At 38.4% G+C, this 20,848-nt stretch overlaps 1 protein-coding gene across 3 annotated transcripts in view; it reads right to left on the bottom strand.

The window, feature by feature from the left end:
• Nucleotides 1-20,848, bottom strand: part of LOC128703978 (U6 small nuclear RNA (adenine-(43)-N(6))-methyltransferase) — a 113,274-nt gene that overhangs the window by 78,200 nt on the left and 14,226 nt on the right. For all 3 annotated transcript variants that reach the window (XM_070082649.1, XM_070082711.1, XM_070082596.1), the window contains exons 2-5: nucleotides 15,987-16,201; nucleotides 11,254-11,383; nucleotides 5,599-5,747; nucleotides 238-412 (exon numbers count right to left, since the gene is read on the bottom strand). In XM_070082649.1, coding sequence (XP_069938750.1) covers nucleotides 238-412; nucleotides 5,599-5,747; nucleotides 11,254-11,383; nucleotides 15,987-16,166 — 634 coding nt within the window. In that variant the 5' untranslated portion in view covers nucleotides 16,167-16,201. The remainder of the gene's footprint in view (nucleotides 1-237; nucleotides 413-5,598; nucleotides 5,748-11,253; nucleotides 11,384-15,986; nucleotides 16,202-20,848) is intronic.

Genomic DNA, 20,848 nt, shown 5'->3' with positions numbered 1-20,848 from the left:
AAAAAGAAAATCCCCAAAAAGAAAACACTTTCTTCATCATTCAACACTTTCACCACACTCACACATAATCACTGTTTTTGCAGAGGTGCTCAGAATACAACAGTCTAGAAGCATATACGTATAAAGATACACAACATATCCCTCCAAACTGCCAATATCCCGAACCCCTCCTTTAAAGTGCAGGCTTTGTACTTCCCAATTAAGACATGTTTAGCTTTAATTGAATGATTCACTAACCTTCATCAAAGTTTACTTCATTCTGAGGGTTCAGCTGAGATGCCTGTGGCTCACACTCAGCACATTTCTTAGAACATTCAGCAATGTCAACTTTACTTCTTAATTTGCACTCTAATGTCCAAGACTTTACCTTTTCTTCACCTATCACATCTTTAAAAATAATATTACTTTCAACCTGAAAAAATAATATAATGTTTAGTTATAAAAGTATATTTAGCTATTGGGTATCTTTCTAACAAACATGTTCACTCCAAAATTCTTAGATAAAATTGGACAAGAATAAAAAAAAAATAAAAATTTTCAATCTATTAATACAGGACAAATGCTATGTTTAAAATAATAATTAAACACACATATAGACTATTCCAAAAAATCTTTTGATATATAGGTTTTACTTGCTATATGTAGCTTTACTTTTTCCGAATTCACTTATATGTGATGACTTCATTTCTACCAGTAATTCACTATACACAGTAAAAATCCACTCTTATTCAACTGGAACAGATGGTCGCTGCACACCTTTGGCTCCTATGCAACCAAGAAAGCCCAGCACCACCCGATTTTTTAACAAAACATCCACTCTTATGTTTATTGTTACATTCATAGCAAAGAATAACCAGGAAGAAAATAGATGTGGGCATGATAAATCCAATGAGCATATTCTGAATGAAATCCAGTTGTTGGTTTTCAATTCAAGTGTCTTGCACCAAGTCAAAAGAAAGGGACACTTGGCTAGATAAAGTTATGTTGCATAACACAAAGCTGAGACTAGTGGTAGACATGAAAGAAAATAGCAGGGTGGTACTGTATGTATTCATAGGTTCACAGGTTATGCACTGCAATACAGATAGACACACAGGTTGGTTGTTGGTAATTTAGGAAGGAAAGGGGAGAGTTAGAGAGAGGAAGATTAACATTTAACTTTAAATTTGTTTTTCTCAGTTGTTTTTCAACCAAATTATTTTTTTAATATATGACCATGTAGTGCATCTGTGAAATGCTCATATTTTTTTAGTACACATTAGTCAAGAAAAGTAAAATTTACAAAGTTTCAGTAAGAAATCCCTGTGTTATATGTTATATTGGTTTCACTTTCTGTGAAGTGACTATGTGCCATGGGCAAGGAATGCAACTGTCACATATAATAAGGGAGGCCAGCGATTTTCAATAACAGAATAATTTTTGTAACTGTCCAATAAAGGAGGATTCAAAGGAAAACTAGTACAGCCCATTGGATAAAGGATCTTATCACTGAAAGGAGAATGCAAACACATTTAAAAGAGGAAAATATCCTCATAGGAAAATGTTGCCAGTAGGGTCTCAGAAGAGTCAGAACTTGCTCAGCAATCTTTCTAATTTATATGAACTATTATAAAATACTATAAAAATACTATAAAAATATGTTTGCAGATGCAAAAATTCTATACAATATATATATAATAAACCTAGGTAGCAGGTTGGTAGACAGCAACCACCCAGGGAGGTACTACCGTCCTGCCGAGTGAGTTTAAAAAGGAAGCCTGTAATTGTTTACATGATGGTAGGATTGTTGGTGTCTTTTTATTCTGTCTCATACACATGCAAGATTTCAGGTATGTCTTGCTTCTTCTACTTACACTTTAGTCTCACTACACATACATGTACAATCATATATATACGCACCCCTCTGGGTTTTCTTCTATTTTCTTTCTAGTTCTTGTTCTTGTTTATTTCCTCTTACCTCCATGGGGAAATGGAACAGAATTCTTCCTCCGTAAGACATGTGTGTTGTAAGAGGTGACTAAAATGCCAGGAGCAATTTAGTAATATATACAGGCTTCTCCTGTATATATTACTAAATGTAAAAGGAGAAACTTTCGTTTTTCCTTTTGGGCCACCCCACCTCAGTGGGACACAGCCGGTGTGTTGAAAGAAAGAAAGATATATATAATAAACCTAGGTAGCAGGTTGGTAGACAGCAACCACCCAGGGAGGTACTACCATCCTGCCGAGTGAGTTTAAAACGGAAACCTGTAATTGTTTTACACGACGGTAAGACTGCTGGTGCCTTTTTATCTGTCTCAGGTGAAGGTTTATAAACTAAAAGAGGAGACAGTTAGGGTAAGATATAAACAACTATTGGAGGATAGATGGGCTAATGAGAGCATAGGCAATGGGGTCGAAGAGGTATGGGGTAGATTTAAAAATGTAGTGTTAGAGTGTTCAGCAGAAGTTTGTGGTTACAGGAAAGTGGGTGCGGGAGGGAAGAGGAGCGATTGGTGGAATGATGATGTAAAGAGAGTAGTAAGGGAGAAAAAGTTAGCATATGAGAAGTTTTTACAAAGTAGAAGTGATGCAAGGAGGGAGGAGTATATGGAGAAGAAGAGAGAGGTTAAGAGAGTGGTGAATCAATGTAAAAAGAGAGCAAATGAGAGAGTGGGTGAGATGTTATCAACAAACTTTGTTGAAAATAAGAAAAAGTTTTGGAGTGAGATTAACAAGTTAAGGAAGCCTAGAGAACAAATGGATTTGTCAGTTAAAAATAGGAGAGGAGAGTTATTAAATGGAGAGTTAGAGGTATTGGGAAGATGGAGGGAATATTTTGAGGAATTGTTGAATGTTGATGAAGATAGGGAAGCTGTGATTTCGTGTATAGGGCAAGGAGGAATAACATCTTGTAGGAGTGAGGAAGAGCCAGTTGTGAGTGTGGGGGAAGTTCGTGAGGCAGTAGGTAAAATGAAGGGGGTAAGGCAGCTGGGATTGATGGGATAAAGATAGAAATGTTAAAAGCAGGTGGGGATATAGTTTTGGAGTGGTTGGTGCTATTATTTAATAAATGTATGGAAGAGGGTAAGGTACCTAGGGATTGGCAGAGAGCATGCATAGTTCCTTTGTATAAAGGCAAAGGGGACAAAAGAGAGTGCAAAAATTATAGGGGAATAAGTCTGTTGAGTATACCTGGTAAAGTGTATGGTAGAGTTATTATTGAAAGAATTAAGCGTAAGACGGAGAATAGGATAGCAGATGAACAAGGAGGCTTTAGGAAAGGTAGGGGTTGTGTGGACCAGGGGTTTACAGTGAAACATATAAGTGAACAGTACTTAGATAAGGCTAAAGAGGTCTTTGTGGCATTTATGGATTTGGAAAAGGCGTGTGACAGGGTGGATAGGGGGGCAATGTGGCAGATGTTGCAGGTGTATGGTATAGGAGGTAGGTTACTGAAAGCAGTGAAGAGTTTTTACAAGGATAGTGAGGCTCAAGTTAGAGTATGTAGGAAAGAGGGAGATTATTTCCCACTAAAAGTAGGCCTTAGACAAGGATGTGTGATGTCACTGTGGTTGTTCAATATATTTATAGATGGGGTTGTAAGAGAAGCAAATGCGAGTCTTGGCAAGAGGTGTGAAGTTAAAAGATAAAGAATCACACAACGTGGGAGTTGTCACAGTTGCTCTTTGCTGATGACACTGTGCTCTTGGGTGATTCTGAAGAGAAGTTGCAGAGGTTGGTGGATGAATTTGGTAGGGGATGTAACAGAAGAAAACTGAAAGTGAATACAGGAAAGAGTAAGGTTATGAGGATAACAAAAAGATTAGGTGATGAAAGATTGGATATCAGATTGGAGGGAGAGAGTATGGAGGAGGTGAATGTATTCAGATATTTGGGAGTGGACGTGTCAGCGGATGGGTCTATGAAAGATGAGGTGAATCATAGAACTGATGAGAGGAAAAGGGTGAGCGGTGCACTTAGGAGTCAGTGGAGACAAAGAACTTTGTCCTTGGAAGCAAAGAGGGGAATATATGAGAGTATAGTTTTACCAACACTCCTGTATGGGTGTGAAGCATGGGTGATGAATGTTGCAGCAAGGAGAAGGCTGGAGGCAGTGGAGATGTCATGTCTGAGGGCAATGTGTGGTGTGAATATAATGCAGAGAATTCGTAGTTTGGAAGTTAGGAGGAGGTGCGGGATTGCCAAAACTGTTGTCCAGAGGGCTGAGGAAGGGTTGTTGAGGTGGTTCGGACATGTAGAGAGAATGGAGCGAAACAGAATGACTTCAAGAGTGTATCAGTCTGTAGTGGAAGGAAGGCGGGGTAGGGGTCGGCCTAGGAAAGGTTGGAGGGAGGGGGTAAAGGAGGTTTTGTGTGCGAGGGGCTTGGACTTCCAGCGGGCATGCGTGAGTGTGTTTGATAGGAGCGAATGGAGACAAATGGTTTTTAATACTTGACGTGCTGTTAGAGTGTGAGCAAAGTAACATTTATGAAGGGATTCAGGGAAACCGGCAGGCCGGACTTGAGTCCTGGAGATGGGAAGTACAGTGCCTGCACTCTGAAGGAGGGGTGTTAATGTTGAAGTTTAAAAACTGTAGTGTAAAGCACCCTTCTGGCAAGACAGTGATGGAGTGAATGATGGTGAAAGTTTTTCTTTTTTGGGCCACCCTGCCTTGGTGGGAATCGGCCAGTGTGATAATAAAATAATTGATGTAATGGGTTTAACAGGAATACTTGGCTTAGGGATTTCCAGTAAGCCATATGTATATGATCAAGTCTGTTCGGCAAGTGTAAGGATCTGGCGAGACTTGGTTACAAAGTGAGGAGTTACTGGAACTTATGTGAAAAGGTTTGTAGGTTTCCTGGTCATCAAGTAACACCATCTTGTGGGTGTAGTCACCTGTGTTTTGACTATCCATCACATCATCAAAACACCCCTTCTCAGTTAGTATTAACCGCAAAGAGTGCACATTATACTGTATGGTTCACCTCATCTTTCAAAGACCCATCTGCTAACATGTCTACATGACAGCAATCAATGCATTTAACAGGATTTCATTTCATACTAATATAGCAGGAGGGAGGGGGTAAAGGAGGTGTTGTGGGTGAGGGGTTTGAACTTCCAACAAGTGTGCGTGATCGTGTTAGATAGGAGTGAATGGAGACGAATGGTATTTGGGACCTAACGAGCTGTTGGAGTGTGAGAAGGGTAATATTTAGTGAAGGGATTCAGGGAAACCGGTTATTTTATATAACCGGACTTGAGTCCTGGAACTGGGAAGTACAATGCCTGCACTCTAAAGGAGGAGTTTGGGATATTGGCAGTTTGGAGGGATATACTGTGGATTTTTATACGTATATACTTCTAAACTGTTGTATTCTGGGCACCTCTGCAAAAACAGTGGTTATGTGTGAATGAGGTGAAAGTGTTGAGATGAAAGTATTTTGTTTTTTGGGATTTTCTTTCTTTTTGGATCACTCTGCCTTGGTGGGAGACAGCCAACTTGTTGAAAAAAAAAAAGCAGGATAATAATACTGTACATCCCTGGATGGTTGCTGTCTACCAACCTGCTACCTACATCATTAACTTCATTTGGAAAGATATAAGAAATCCTACCTTTTTTAAAAATATCTTATCTTGAAGATTGTTATTTTGAACATTTGTGTGAGCACTTGTAAAACTTAGTTGGTCACTCTCAGTGCCCACAAAACACCAGCCAAAGCGTTTCGCTCCTAACAGTGGGTAAACACATGCTGCTCCAACACCTGTAAACACACAAAACAACTTACAGTTACTTGCAAAACCTCAGATTTCCTTTCAATAATAAATGAATGATGAAATAGATGATGAAACTTAATGTGCAAGATAATGTTTATACTGAAGGAAAAAGTTTCAAAAGATTTTTTGAATAAGAGATACAGTACAATATTGAGAACATCAGTTACAAAAGTTGGGTTATCTCTTCTTGGTTCAGCCTGAAATATCATACAAAAAGTCCTTTACCACTTCCCTCCATACATATACAGTGGTACCTCGACTTATGAGTGCCCCAACTTACGAGTTTTCCGAGTTATGAGCCGTCTCTCGGTCAATCTTTTGCTTTGAGTTACGAGCCAAAATCCGAGTTGTGAGCAAGCTTCAGATACGCCACCATTCACAGGAGATGCCAAGGAAATATAAAAAAAACCTCGATAATAACCGATGTGTAACTTCCTTTCAATTTTGATACCACTGGTAATGTCATCTTGCCAGAATGTTCTATAACATATGCTTTAACCCTTTCAGGGTCCAAGGCCCAAATCTGGAGTCACGCACCAGTGTCCAAGAATTAAAAAAAAAAAAATTGTTATTTTTTCTTATGAAATCGTAGAGAATCTTTTTGTGAAGGTAATAAAACAAAAAGTACGAAATTTGGTGGAAAATTGACGAAATTATGCTCTCGCGAATTTTGATGTGTCAGCGATATTTACGAATCGGCGATTTTGCCGACTTTGACTCCCATTTTAGGCCAATTACATTATTCCAATCAACCAAATTCTTAGCTATTTCACTAGTATTACTTCTATTCTATCGATTGACCACAAGAAATCACCAAGTCAACTGTTTCAACTACAAAATAAAGTGATCGGAAATTGTTAATTTGGCCAATTTAACACAAAGTTCAAAATATTCCAATTTCAAAATAGGGTCCAGAATGAACAATGTAGGCATTCCTGGCACTAAACTAACATTTCCTCTGTTCATTAGTTATGTTTTGAGGCTTTACAAATAAATTCCATTTTGATTTTTTATTCACATAATGAATTTTTATTCACACCAAAAAATAAAAGATTTACTGTTATGCAATACTGTAATAATTGTATAAATATCATCACCATATTTGTGAATGTATATTAGACCCACCAGCTGACGTGTATTAGACGTATGAGGTCGTTTGTTTACTCTTGAATATCGGCAAAAATTTAACATTTCTGCTACTTTGAGCTCAGTTTCAAGCCATTTCCAGTGCTAAAACCAATCAAAATCATCTCTATTTCTGTAATATGTCTTCCATTCTATCAAATGAGACCAAGAAATCGCAAATACAACTATAAAAAACATACGAAAAAACACTGCAAAGTTGCTGTTTTAATCGAAAAATCATGATTTCATTTTTTTTCTCTCATTATACACAGTGTGCTGCAGGATCTGTTTTATGTGGTGCACACATACCACATAGATGTATTCTCTCATATCTAGGCCCAAATGTACCACTCACAGTTTATCAGAGTGAGCTGAGCTCATGGCGTAGATCTACGGTTTGGACCCTGAACGTAAAGCCGTAGATCTACGGGACGGACCCTGAAAGGGTTAAGTAAAGAGAAACAATTCTGGAACATGTGTAATACATGATCGGCAGGCCAGCTGGTTGGGTGGCCAGCTGGCTAGCCGGCTGGCTGGCCGGCAGCTGGCCGGCTGGCCGATTTGCTTTGGCTGTCTCTATCTCCTTCTGTCTGTCTCGATCTATTTGTGTCTCGATCTATCTGTGTCTCTGTCTATCTCTGTCTCTGTCTATCTCTGTCTCTGTCTATCTCTGTCTCGGTCTATCTCTGTCTCGGTCTATCTCTGTCTCGGTCTATCTCTGTCTCGGTCTATCTCTGTCTCGGTCTATCTCTGTCTTGGTCTATCTCTGTCTCGGTCTATCTCTGTCTCAGTCTATCTCTGTCTCGGTCTATCTCTGTTTCGGTCTATCTCTGTCTTGGTCTATATCTGTCGCATATCTCACAGGCAAAAAATTAGACACATATGCAACACTTGGGTATCTTTAACCCTTTCAGGGTCCAAGGCCAAAATCTGAAGTCACGCACCAGTGTCCAAGAATTTTCAAAAAAAATTTTTTTTATTTTTTCTTATGAAATCGTAGAGAATCTTTTTGTGAAGGTAATAAAACAAAAAGTACGAAATTTGGTGGAAAATTTACGAAATTATGCTCTCGCGAATTTTGATGTGTCAGCGATATTTACGAGTCGGCGATTTTGCCGACTTTGACTCCAATTTTAGGCCAATTACATTATTCCAATCAACCAAATTCTTAGCTACTTCACTAGTATTACTTCTATTCTATCGATTGAGCACAAGAAATCGCCAAATCAACTGTTTCAACTACAAAATAAAGTGATCGGAAATTGTTAATTTGGCCAATTTAACACAAAGTTCAAAATATTCCAATTTCAAAATAGGCTCCAGAATAAACAATGTAGGTATTCCTGGAACTAAACTAACATTTCCTCTGTTCATTAGTTACATTTTGAGGCTTTACAAATAAATTCCATTTTGATTTTTTATTCACATAATGAATTTTTATTCACACCAAAAAATAGAAGATTTACTGTTATGCAATACTGTAATAATTGTATAAATATCATCACCATATTTGTGAATGTATATTAGACCCACCAGCTGACGTGTATTAGACGTATGAGGTCGTTTGTTTACTCTTGAATATCGGCAAAAATTTAACATTTCCGCTACTTTGAGCTCAGTTTCAAGCCATTTTCAGTGCTAAAACCAATCAAAATCATCTCTATTTCTGTAATATGTCTTCCATTCTATCAAATGAGACCAAGAAATCGCAAATACGACTATAAAAAACATACGAAAAAACACTGAAAAGTCGCTGTTTTAATCGAAAAATCATGATTTCAGTTTTTTTCTCTTATTATACACTGTGCTGCAGGATCTGTTTTATGTGGTGCACACATACCACATAGATGTATTCTCTCATATCTAGGCCCAAATGTACCACTCACAGTTTATCAGAGTGAGCTGAGCTCATGGCGTAGATCTACGGTTTGGACACTCACCGTAAAGCCGTAGATCTACGGGACGGACCCTGAAAGGGTTAAGAAGGAAACATTTTGCCACACAGTGGCTTCATCAGTCCATACAAAGGAGAATGGTGAAGAACAGAAGGAATTTGAAGTAATCAGTCCCTCAGCCATGAGTTGATGTGATCAGTCCATCAAACTTGAAAAGAATACAGCATATGTGTGAAGAAGTAGCTTATAAACTGTAGGCAGGAGAGGTGCAGCAGTTGTAGGTGGCATCACTTTTGTCCAATGTAGAAGTAGGTCATGCCCAAGGGTTAGGCAAGTGAAGAATTCCCTAGGCATGGCCTACTTCCACACTGGACAAATGTGATACCACCTATGACTGTTGCACCTCTCCTACCTACAGTATATAAGCCACTTCTTCGCACATATGCTGTATTTTTTTCAAGATTGATGGACTGATCACATCAACTCAAGGCTGAGGGATTGATTACTTCAAACTCCTCTTGTTCTTCACCATTCTCCTTGGTATGGACTGATGAAGCCACTGTGTGGCAAAACATTTCCTTCTTAAAGATACCCAAGTGTTGCACATGTGTTTAATTTATCAACTTATCGGTTCTCTGAACCATTTATCTACATCTCACAGTTACACATAAATACAGTTATTCTTTCTTCTTTCTTTCAACACACCAGCCGTATCCCACCGAGGCAGGGTGGCCCAAAAAGAAAACCAAAAGTTTCTCTTTTTAACTTTAGTAATTTAAACAGGAGAAGGGAGTACTAGCCCCTTGCTCCTGGCATTTTAGTCGCCTCTTACAACACACATGGCTTATGGAGGAAGAATTCTGTTCCACTTCCCCATGGAGATAAGAGGAAATAAACAAGAGGAAGAACTAGAAAGAAAATAGAAGTAAACCCAGAGGGGTGTGTATATATATGCTTGAGGGGTTTGGGATATTGGCAGTTTGGAGGGATATGTTGTGTATCTTTATATGTGTATGCTTCTAAACTGTTGTATTCTGAGCACCTCTGCAAAAACAGTGATAATGTGCGAGTGTGGTGAAAGTGTTGAATGATGATGAAAGTATTTTCTTTTTGGGGATTTTCTTTCTTTTTTTTGGGTCACCCTGCCTCGGTGGGAGACGGCCGACTTGTTGAAAAAAAAAAAAAAAAAAAACATATGTATAAGTAGTGTGACCTAAGTATAAGTAGCAAGACGTACCTGAAATCTTGCATGTTTATGAGACAGAAAAAATGACACCAGCAATCCTACCATCATGCAAAACAATTACAGGCTTTCGTTTTACACTCACTTGGCAGGACGATAGAACCACCCTGGGCAGTTGCTGTCTACCAACCTACTACCTATTAACCCATAAACAGTCCAAACGTATACTATATACGTTCTCTACCGTAGTGCCCCAAATTTTTTGAGAAAAAAAATAATTGTTTTTTAATAGGAAAAAAGAGCATATGGTAACCAGGTATCCCTAATTATTTTAATATGGAGCACAGTGAGTGCGCACACCCATTCTCTCATGTCTAGGTGACTCAGGATTATCGTGGCAATGTTGAATGTATGACAAATAAAACGTATACTGTATATACGTTTGGGGCACTAGCGGTAAAAACGTATATATGTATACGTTTGGACCGTTCACGGGTTAAATACAGTTATACATAGTGTAAATTAACTAGCATAACCCCAAAAATCTAGAGAAAGTGCTATACTATGCATGTAGATATAAGGCATAATAATCATGACTGGCAAGTAACACACATTTTCACTTGTTCAGGAATCAGACGTGACGACTCTGCATTGTGTGTAATACCTGCTGGCTAATGAATGGCTTTATCTCTGAGAGAGACAAGTAGAGAGACAGGAAGGCAGAAACACAGGCTGACAGAAAGACAGATGAGCAGAGACAGAGATAAACAGAGCTAGACAGACAGACAAATAGACAGAAACAGATAGACAGAGACAGACAGAAACAAACCGATAGACATGTTTATGTGTAACACTGAAAAATAAAGCCAAGGCAGTGCACGGTGTAAGATGAGTGACGTTCATCTTACACCGTGCTTCAAGGAGTTTCATATATGTACATGTATACTCCAGAATTTCTAAAACATTGCTGGGACCTGGCAAAAAATGCACAAATCATTTCTTATGTATAAATACATATTTATTTAAAAACCTGTAACAAAAAAATTGGGATGGATTTCTGGGGGCTGGAATGGATTAATGGCATTTCAATTAATTTCAACAAGGAAAACTGATTTGATATATGAGCAAATTGAGTTACGAGCTCGGTCACGGAACGAATTAAACTCGAAAGTCAAGGCGGTACTATAACTGTGTATCTCTAAGCATGAATTAGTTTCAATAAGAAAAATTATTTTAAATATAAGAGAAAAGTTGCCAGATACTGATGGTTATCTTTGGGGCTATACATACCAATATCAATGGCCAAGACAAAGTGCTCAGAGTCATAGTGTGCTGCATGTGTCAGCAGGTCTTCAATCCATAACAAATAATTGAGGCGTAAAGGAAGTGTTGGCACCAGTCGGTCATCAGGAATGCTGACCTGGAAAGAAGCAATTTCCAGATATTATACTCTTATATGAGTCCCTATTATAGAAAAACTTAAATATAAGCTGTCAATAATCATTCAAACTAGCCTTTATGAAAGTCTGCCGGTAACTGATTTCATCAACAATATGAACAACACACTTCTCATACCAACAATAACTAAACCAACCAGGCTCACTGAAATGAGTGCAACCATAATAGACCACATATGGACCAATATACTAGCCCCCCTTAAATCAGGGATAATCACAGATAGCACTACAGACCACTACCCTACCTTCCTCTTGACAAACATTATTAAACCACCACTTGAATACAACAAAGTTTCATTTAGACTCCATGATGAGGCCTCAATAAGGAAGTTCACAGCTGACCTAGAGACTGTTGACTGGCCTACAGAATTCTCCAAGGCCAATGGTATTGACGACTGGACAGACATTTTTCTTAACAAATTACTTAGACTATACAACAAACATTGTCCTATAAAAATGAAACAGATCACAAACAAACGGCTTGGTTGCCCATGGCTAACCAGCACCATTTTGAAATCTATTGATAAGAAACACCAATATGAAAAGCAATATAGACAGGGCTTAATACACAAAGATATTCTTAAACACTATTCATCAGTCCTCACCAAAGTAATAAAGAAAGCCAAACAACTATACTACTCCAGTAGATTCACTGACACAAGAGGAGATATAAAAAAGACCTGGAAAACACTCTCTCAGATTCTAGGGACCCACAAACTGAAAAAAAAAACAAGAATATTGCCCTAACTAAACCTAATGAAACACCACTGCATCCCACTGACACAGCTAACAAGATAAACGACTTCTTCTCAACCATAGGTTCTAATCTCGCCAATAAAATCCCACGCACCAATGCCCATGCCGGGGACTACCTAGATGGGAATTTCCCAAATTCCTTCTATCTTGCTCCAACTGAGCCCATGGAAGTCACCAAGATTATAAAGTCACTTAAAAATAACTCAGGGAATCTGTCTCATGTCCCACCATTATTGTACAAGAGAGCGGCCCATGTCCTCTCGCATGCTATCTCATTACTTTTTAACAAGTCACTAGAAACTAGCACCTTCCCGAAACTACTCAAGACGGCAAGGGTTACACCAATACATAAAGGTGGTGACCCTACAGATTTAAACAACTATAGGCCAATATCAAACTTACCATTGCTATCCAAAATCTTTGAGAAACTCGTGCACAGGAGACTATATTCATTTATTACGGCACAAAACATACTCAACCCCTGCCAATTTGGATTCAGGAAAAATAAAAGCACTAACAATGCAATCATAAAAATGCTAGATCTGCTTTACACAGCATTGGAAAATAAGGAATATCCACTAGGAATTTTTATTGGCCTAAGAAAAGCTTTTGACACAGTAGACCACAGCATCCTACTCCACAAACTTGACCATTATGGTATAAGAGGCCATGCGCTTGCATATTTCAAATCTTACCTTACTAATAGGTATCAGTATGTCACCATTAAAGACACAGCATCAACAACACAGCCACTTGATACTGGAGTTCTGCAGGGAAGTGTCCTTGGTCCCCTGCTCTTCCTCATATACATCAATGATCTTCCAAACGTATCTCAACACCTGAACCCCATTCTCTTTGCTGATGACACGACTTATGTCATCTCTCACCCTAATCTTGCCACCCTCAACACCATTGTTAATGAGGAGCTGATCAAAATATCGACTTGGATGACAGCCAATAAACTTACGCTTAACACTGACAAAACCTACTACATTATGTTTGGTAGCAGAGCAGGAGATGCGCAAATTAACATTAAGATCGACAACACTCTAATTGCCAGGCATAATGAGGGCAAATTCCTAGGCCTATACCTCGACAACAACCTGAACTTCAGCACCCATATCCAACACATAACCAAAAAAGTATCCAAAACGGTTGGGATCCTCTCCAAGATACGATACTACGTGCCGCAAACTGCCCTTCTCACACTATACCATTCACTTATATATCCATACCTCACCTATGCTATCTGTGCTTGGGGTTCAACTGCAGCAACACACCTAAAGCCAATAATAACCCAACAAAAAGCTGCAGTAAGAATAATCACTAAATCTCATCCCTGGCAACACACCCCCCCCCACTCTTCATAGATCTAAACTTACTCCCTGTTCAGTACATCCACACTTACTACTGTGCAATTTACATCTACAGGACCTTAACCCTTTGACTGTTTCAGGCCCCTCTCTGAAACTGTCATTCTATGTCGCTCAATTTTTGAAAAAAAAAAATTATTTTTTCTTATGAAATGATAGAGAATCTTTTCCCGATGGTAATGACACCAAAAGTTCGAAATTTGGTCGAAAACTCGTGGAATTATGCTCCCCCGAAGTTAGCGGTCTCGGCGACATATGCGTATCGGCGATTTCGCCGACTTTGAGCCCAATTTTCAGCCAATTCCATTGTTCCAGTTGACCAAACTCATAGCTATTTCTTTAGAACTCCATTTTATCTATCAGCTGAGTACAAGAAACCTCCCATTTACTAATTTGGACTACCCAATATGGTGGTCAGAAATTGGCAATTTGGCCAATTTCACGCAAAATAAAAAAGATGCCAATTTCAAAATAGGGTCCAGAATAAACAAGGTAGACATTCATGGCACTAAAATAACATATGCTCTGTTCATTAGTCACATCTCTAGGCCCCTCTTATATTATTATTGCTTTCTATTTTGATTTTTTATTCATACAAAAAAATACAAAATTTACTGTTATGCAGACGACTGCATTATTGTAAAAATGGTATAAATAATATCAGTGCACTAGTGAAAGAATATTAGACTCCCCAGTTGACGTGTATTGGACGTGTGGTGTGATTTATTTACTCTTGAACATTGGTAAAAATCGAACATTTCCGCTACTTTGAGCTCAGTTTCAAGGTCGTTTTCATCGTAAAAGTAATGAAAATCATCTCTATTTCTGTAATATGTTTTCCATTTTATCACCTAAGACCATGAAAACGCGAATACAACGATAAATACTATACGAAAATACACCTCAAAGTCGGCGTTTTATTCCAAAAAAACGATCAGTTTTTTTTTCTCATTACGCAATGTGTGCTGCAGGATTTTTTTTATGTGGTGCACATTGACCACACAGACCCATTCTCTCACATGTGGGCCTACCAGCTTTCTCCCACTTGATTTGAAGCCGCTAGAATTATTGAGTATATATACGTCAGAAACATTGGCTCGTAAGACGTATTTATACGTCGAAAACAGTCAAAGGGTTAAATTCCAATATTAACCTTGACCTAAAACGCTTTCTTGATAGTTGCAACAGAACCCACAGGCACAACACCAGACACAAACATCTCTATGACATTCCCCGTGTCCGACTAAACCTTTACAAAAATTCAATGTATGTCAAAGGCCCTAAAATCTGGAACACCCTACCTGAAAATTCTAAAACTGCAGACACATTCATCACCTTCAAAACTACCATCAGAAAACATCTCATCTCCCTGATACACCCTGTCAACTAATTACACAAATACCACCTGGTGGTTAACACTTACACTCACTCACCCATTTGACCATAAACAGAAATATCAATCTCAATCTCAAAATAATGAATCTTAACTAGTCATAAGTTGGCCTGTGATACTCCAATACTGAAACTATGTATAGTGCCAAAACAAAAGCATTCACATTGCTAAACTCACAAACTAGTATTTAGTCACTTAGCCATAATACCAACTAACCTCATAATTTTGTAATATTTTAAACTTAAGATTTAATTTAAGTCTGCCCGAAATGCCTAGCCATGCTAGGTGTTCTAGTGGTACGCTCTGTAATTATTATTTCACTACATGTAAACCACACAATAACCAAATTCTGTAAACTCAGCATTGTAATCCTCATAGAGAATAAATTTTGAATTGAATTGAATTGAATTGAATTATTACTGAAACTGTTTTGAACCCTGAAAGATAACTTTCTGTGTTAGGTACTTGGGAGGCCCATTTACAAAATGCCACACCTTATTTCCTTCCTGTCCTAGCCTCAATATGGTCTTACATGATAATCTGTCCAGTTTAATCTCCATCTCTGTTGCCCCACTGTTGCACCCACCCAATTTCACTTTTCAGTACAGTATTTATGCATCAGAACCAAATAAGAGAAGCAGAGTTTTAAGGTCTTGTTTATCAAAGTTCAGATGCTGAGTTTACCCCTGCTATCTGTAACGCTTCACTTTATATTGATGAAAATATTAAATTATTTTAAAAATATACCAAACTGTTATAAAGCATGGTTAACAGTTTGTAATTTATTAACAAAAGCCAATTACCATGCACCAATTTTAGGCAGAATAAAACTAAGGCAAACTACTTAATAATAATAATAATAATAAAATCATAAACAAGTTAAACGCAAAACCTGAAGGGGTCAGGCAGCAAACTACTTGTCAGAATTATACTATACGTTACATGTTTGAAGTTAGTTGTAATTGGGTATAGTGGAAGAAAGAAGTAATTAATAGTTGCATTATTGATCTGGTGAACATAAACATAAACATGATGAAAACTCACCTTAAGATCAAAATCTTGGTCCAGAAGGCTGGTTGTGAGAGCACGTACAGCTCTTGGATTCTTGAAGTCTAAATGAACTTTACCACTGACATCATAAGTGCAGTAAGCTCGAAATTCTGGAAATTTCATGGAAAGCTTTTTGAAGCTGGGAGGAGTACGGTACGGATTTCGTGGATGCATAAATTTGTTGAGCTTTGATGAAACAAACTTCTTTTCTGAAAAAGGAAAAATGTTGTGTTTTAACTGCGCTAAAGAAATTTTAACAGTTTGAGAGAAAAACTGAAGACCAGTAAAGGAGCTAAAAGTTATATTTTTAAACATTAAATCTTAATACATTACATGGACACCCCTATATTAAAGTGTACAAAATTATTAAACAAAGAATGTTTGGTTTAACTGCCTTTCAGTGTACAGCCTATCCTCACTTAACGGCGGAGTTCCGTTCCTAAGACCATTTTGGTAAACGAATTCGTCGCTAAGTGAGGAGCATGTTATAATGGTAGTGGGTTTGTGTTAACCATCTTTGATATTGCTTTAATGTCATTTTTGTACCATTTATAACATTTCTGGCATATTTTTAAATGTTAATATAGTAGTGTACTGTACATTGTAATAAACAGAATAGAGGAAATCAGCTCTAATATACATACATTATTTAGGTAGGCATACTGGTCAGAGAGCCTGTTGTAAATCTGAGTTGTCGGTAAACAAGTACGTCACTAAGTAAGGAGAAGCTGTATTTCAGATTCATTAATGCACTCTATCTCTAACTTAAAAAGTCATATAAAGGATGAATGCATGCACACCTGGTAGAACACACATTGGCATAAAAACCATACCCACAGCCGGGATTGAACCCGCGGTCATAGAGTCTCAAAACTCCAGCCCGTCGCGTTAGCCACTAGACCAGCTAGCCACAATAAGATTCATCCAACTAGGTATATTTCTACACCATAGGAAGGTTAGCACAGGCACCTCTGTGACCACAAATGCATTTGTGGTCACAGAGGTGCCTGTGACCTGTGCTAACCTTCCTATGGTGTAGAAATATACCTAGTTGGATGAATCTTATTGTGGCTAGCTGGTCTAGTGGCTAACGCGACGGGCTGGAGTTTTGAGACTCTATGACCGCGGGTTCAATCCCGGCCGGGGGTATGGTTTGTTTGCAATCATGTCATTACGATTTCTTGAGACACATTGGTATACCTAAGGTGTGGCAGGAATGGCATGTGCCCTGGGTGCCACTTGAAGGGGGGCACCACTAAAGAGTTTCTATTAACCCTTTCAGGGTTTCGGCGGTACTAGTATGGCTTACGCACCAGGGTTTTTGACGTACTAGTATGCCTAAATTCTAGCGCCCTCAAATCTAGCAAGAGAAAGTTGGTAGGCTTACATATGAAAGAATGGGTCTATGTGGTCAGTGTGCGCAGTATAAAAAAAATCCTGCAGCACACAGCGCATAATGAGAAAAAAAAAAACTTTGACCGTGTTTTTGGATTAAAACAGCAACATTGCAGTGTATTTTCGTATGGTATTTATGGTTGTATTCTAGTTTTCCTGGTCTCATTTATAGAATGAAAGACATATTATGGAAATTGAGATGATTTTGACTGGTTTTACAATGAAAAGTACGTTGAAATTGAGCTCAAAGTTGCAGAAATGTTCGATTTTTACCAAAGTTCAAAAGTAAACAAATCATGCCAAGCATCCAATACACGTCAACTGGTGAGTCTAATACAGTGGACCCCCGCATAACGATGGCATCACATAGCGATTTTTCCGCATACCGCTTACTTTTATCGCAAAATTTTTGCCGCGCATACCGATTAAAAACCCGCTCACCGATTTTCGTCCAAGACGCGTCCAATGTGCCCTCACATGTGCCGCCCGTCCCATTGTTTACCAGCCAGCCTCCGCGGTAACATCCAAGCATACACTCGGAATATTTCGTATTATTACAGTGTTTTCGGTGCTGTTTCTGGAAAATAAGTGACCATGGGCCCCAAGAAAGCTTCTAGTGCCAACCCTGTGGTAAAAAGGGTGAGAATTAGTATGGAAATTAAGAAAGATTTTGAAGGGTTTGGGGCTAACCCTGAGAAGCCTATGCCAGTTGTGGAATCCATTGTGCCTACTTCAAAGATTAAGGAAATGTGTGCACAGTGGGTTGAACTGCAAACCTTTATAGATGAAAATCACCCTGACACAGCTGTTGCAAGCCGTGCTGGTGACTATTTCAATGACAATGTTGTGGCCCATTTTAGACAAATCGTAAAGGAACGGGAGATACAGAGCTCTATGGACAGATTTGTTGTGCGACAGAGGTCCAGTGACTCTCAAGCTGGTCCTAGTGGCATTAAAAGAAGAAGGGAAGTAACCCCGGAAAAGGACTTGCTACCTCAAGTCGTAATGGAAGGGGATTCCCCTTCTAAACAGTAAGAAGATAATGCTCTCCCCTCCTCCCATCCCATCAATCATCACCAGATCTTCAATAAAAGTAAGTGTCATGTAATTGTGCATGCCTTTTTCAGTTTGTGTGTATTAAAATTAACATTTCATGTGGTAAAAAAAAATTTTTTTCATACTTTTGGGCGTCTTGCACGGATTAATTTTATTTCCATTATTTCTTATGGGGAAAATTATTCTTTCACAAGTGTGCTGATATGATTTATACCATTTCTACACTAATGCAGTAGTCCGCATAACAGTAAATCTTCTATTTTTTTGTAAGAATAAAATTTCAAAGTGGAAAGCCAAAGAAATATAAGAGGGGCCTGGGGATGTGACTAACCAGGAATGTCTTTCTTGTTTTTTCTGGACCCTATTCGGAAATTGGCAAAATTGCTAAATTCTGACCACTTTATTGGATAGTTGAAATCGGTAAATGGGTGGTTTCTTGTACTCATTCGATAGAAAAAATGGAGTTCTAGCGAAATAGTTATGATTTTTGTCGACTAGTACACTGGAATTAACTGAAAATAGGGCTCAAAGTGGGCAAAATCGCCGATGTGTAAACATCGTCGAGACCGCTAACTTCGCGAGAGCATAATTCCGTAAGTTTTCCATCAAATTTCATACTTTTGATGTCATTATGATCGGGAAAAGATTCTCTATCTTTTCATAAGAAAAAATAAATTTTTTTTTAAATTTGGCGACCCTGAGAACAAGTCTCGGAGAGGGCCTGAGGACCCTGAAAGGGTTAAAGCCAGACAAGCCATCTTCAGACAGTGAAAAAAAAAAAAAGAAAAAAGAATTTTCTTCAGATGTATGATCTGGCTTTGATTATCATGGGTGAGAAGCACTAGGATGGCTAGATTGTTAAACCACTTACTGTATATAAATTATTAGGTAAAAATGCTGTGATGGCTTTACACAAAAGTGGTGTTCATCAAAGAATAAGTGAGAAAAACAACCTCTCAGTGTCTGTGAATTGCAACATTCACTCACTCAACCTGGTGGGTGTACATGCAACAAAGGAACAAAGCTAGCATGGAAAATCCTAAGCACAAACATTAAGCCAAAAGACTACCTCACTGGTAACTACCCAGATACTCTATTTCTAGCCCCAACAAACCCTACTGAAATCTTGCTCATCATCAAAACACTTAACAAGACAGGAGACCTAAACAACTTGCCACCACTCATGTATAAAAAAGTTTCTCATATGTTGTCACCAATTATTGCAACTCTCTTTAACAAATCCATTGAATCTTCCGCCTTCCCATCCATACTCAAGAGAGCAAGGGTCACCCCGATCCTCAAAGGAGGTGATCCAGTGGAACTGAACAACTATTGGCCTATATGAAATCTGCCCCTACTATCTAAAAATCTTCGAAAAATTAATTCACAAACAAGTCTACTCCTACTTAGTATCCCACAACATACCTAACCCTTGTCAGTTTGGATTTAGACTGAAAAAAAGTACAGGTCCATATCCCTTTATCTGAAATTCAAAAAGCTCCAAAAACCAAAGTTTATTCGTGGAGTGTGGAGCTTCAGTCATCTCCACGCTGGGTCACGCCGCCACATGGCAGGATTGAGAATCGTTCTGAAATTCAAAAAAGTCTGAAATTCGAAACAATACAGGCCCCAAAGGTTTCATATGAATGGATGTGCACCTGTACTAACAATGCAATTATACACATGCTTGAACTAATATATTCAGCACTCAAAAAAATTAAATTCCCCTGGGACTTTTCATAGACCTATGAAAAGCATTTGACACAGATGACCATGACCTATTGCACCTAAAACTCGAACATTATGGGGTCAGAGGTCACTCTCTCAATTACATAAAATCTTATCTTAGAAATAGAAACCAGTATGTATACACAAATGGGGCTAACTCCACTGCACAACCTGTTCTTGTTGGAGTACCACAGGGTAGAGTCCTTGGCCCACTTCTCTTTCTTATTTAAATCAATGGCCTCTGAAATGCATCAAAGCTCCTTAAATCCATTTTACTTGCAGATGATACTGCTGATGTCTTCTCTCACCCAAACCTAACCATACTAACAGACACTATAAATGATGTACTTCTAAAAATATCTACTTGGATGACTACCAACAAATTTATTCTCAATATAGACAAAACCTACTTCATGCTATTTGAAAACAGCTTCAAATGTACAGCTGGTTCACCCATTTCATGACACACACACGGAAAATTTCTAGGTCTCCACCTTGACTGCAGTCTCAAATTCCAAACCCACATACAGCAAATATCCAGGAAAGTCTCTAAAACAGTAGGCATCCTACCAAAAATACGGTACTATGTACCCGAAATGGATCTTCTTGCTCTTTACCACTCTCTCATTTACCCTTACCTCACCTATGGTATTTGTGCATGGGGCTCAACCACAGCA

Source organism: Cherax quadricarinatus, chromosome 1 (genome assembly GCF_038502225.1).
Source record: "Cherax quadricarinatus isolate ZL_2023a chromosome 1, ASM3850222v1, whole genome shotgun sequence".
NCBI lineage: Eukaryota > Metazoa > Arthropoda > Malacostraca > Decapoda > Parastacidae > Cherax > Cherax quadricarinatus.
This window is presented reverse-complemented; position numbering and strand designations above follow the sequence as displayed.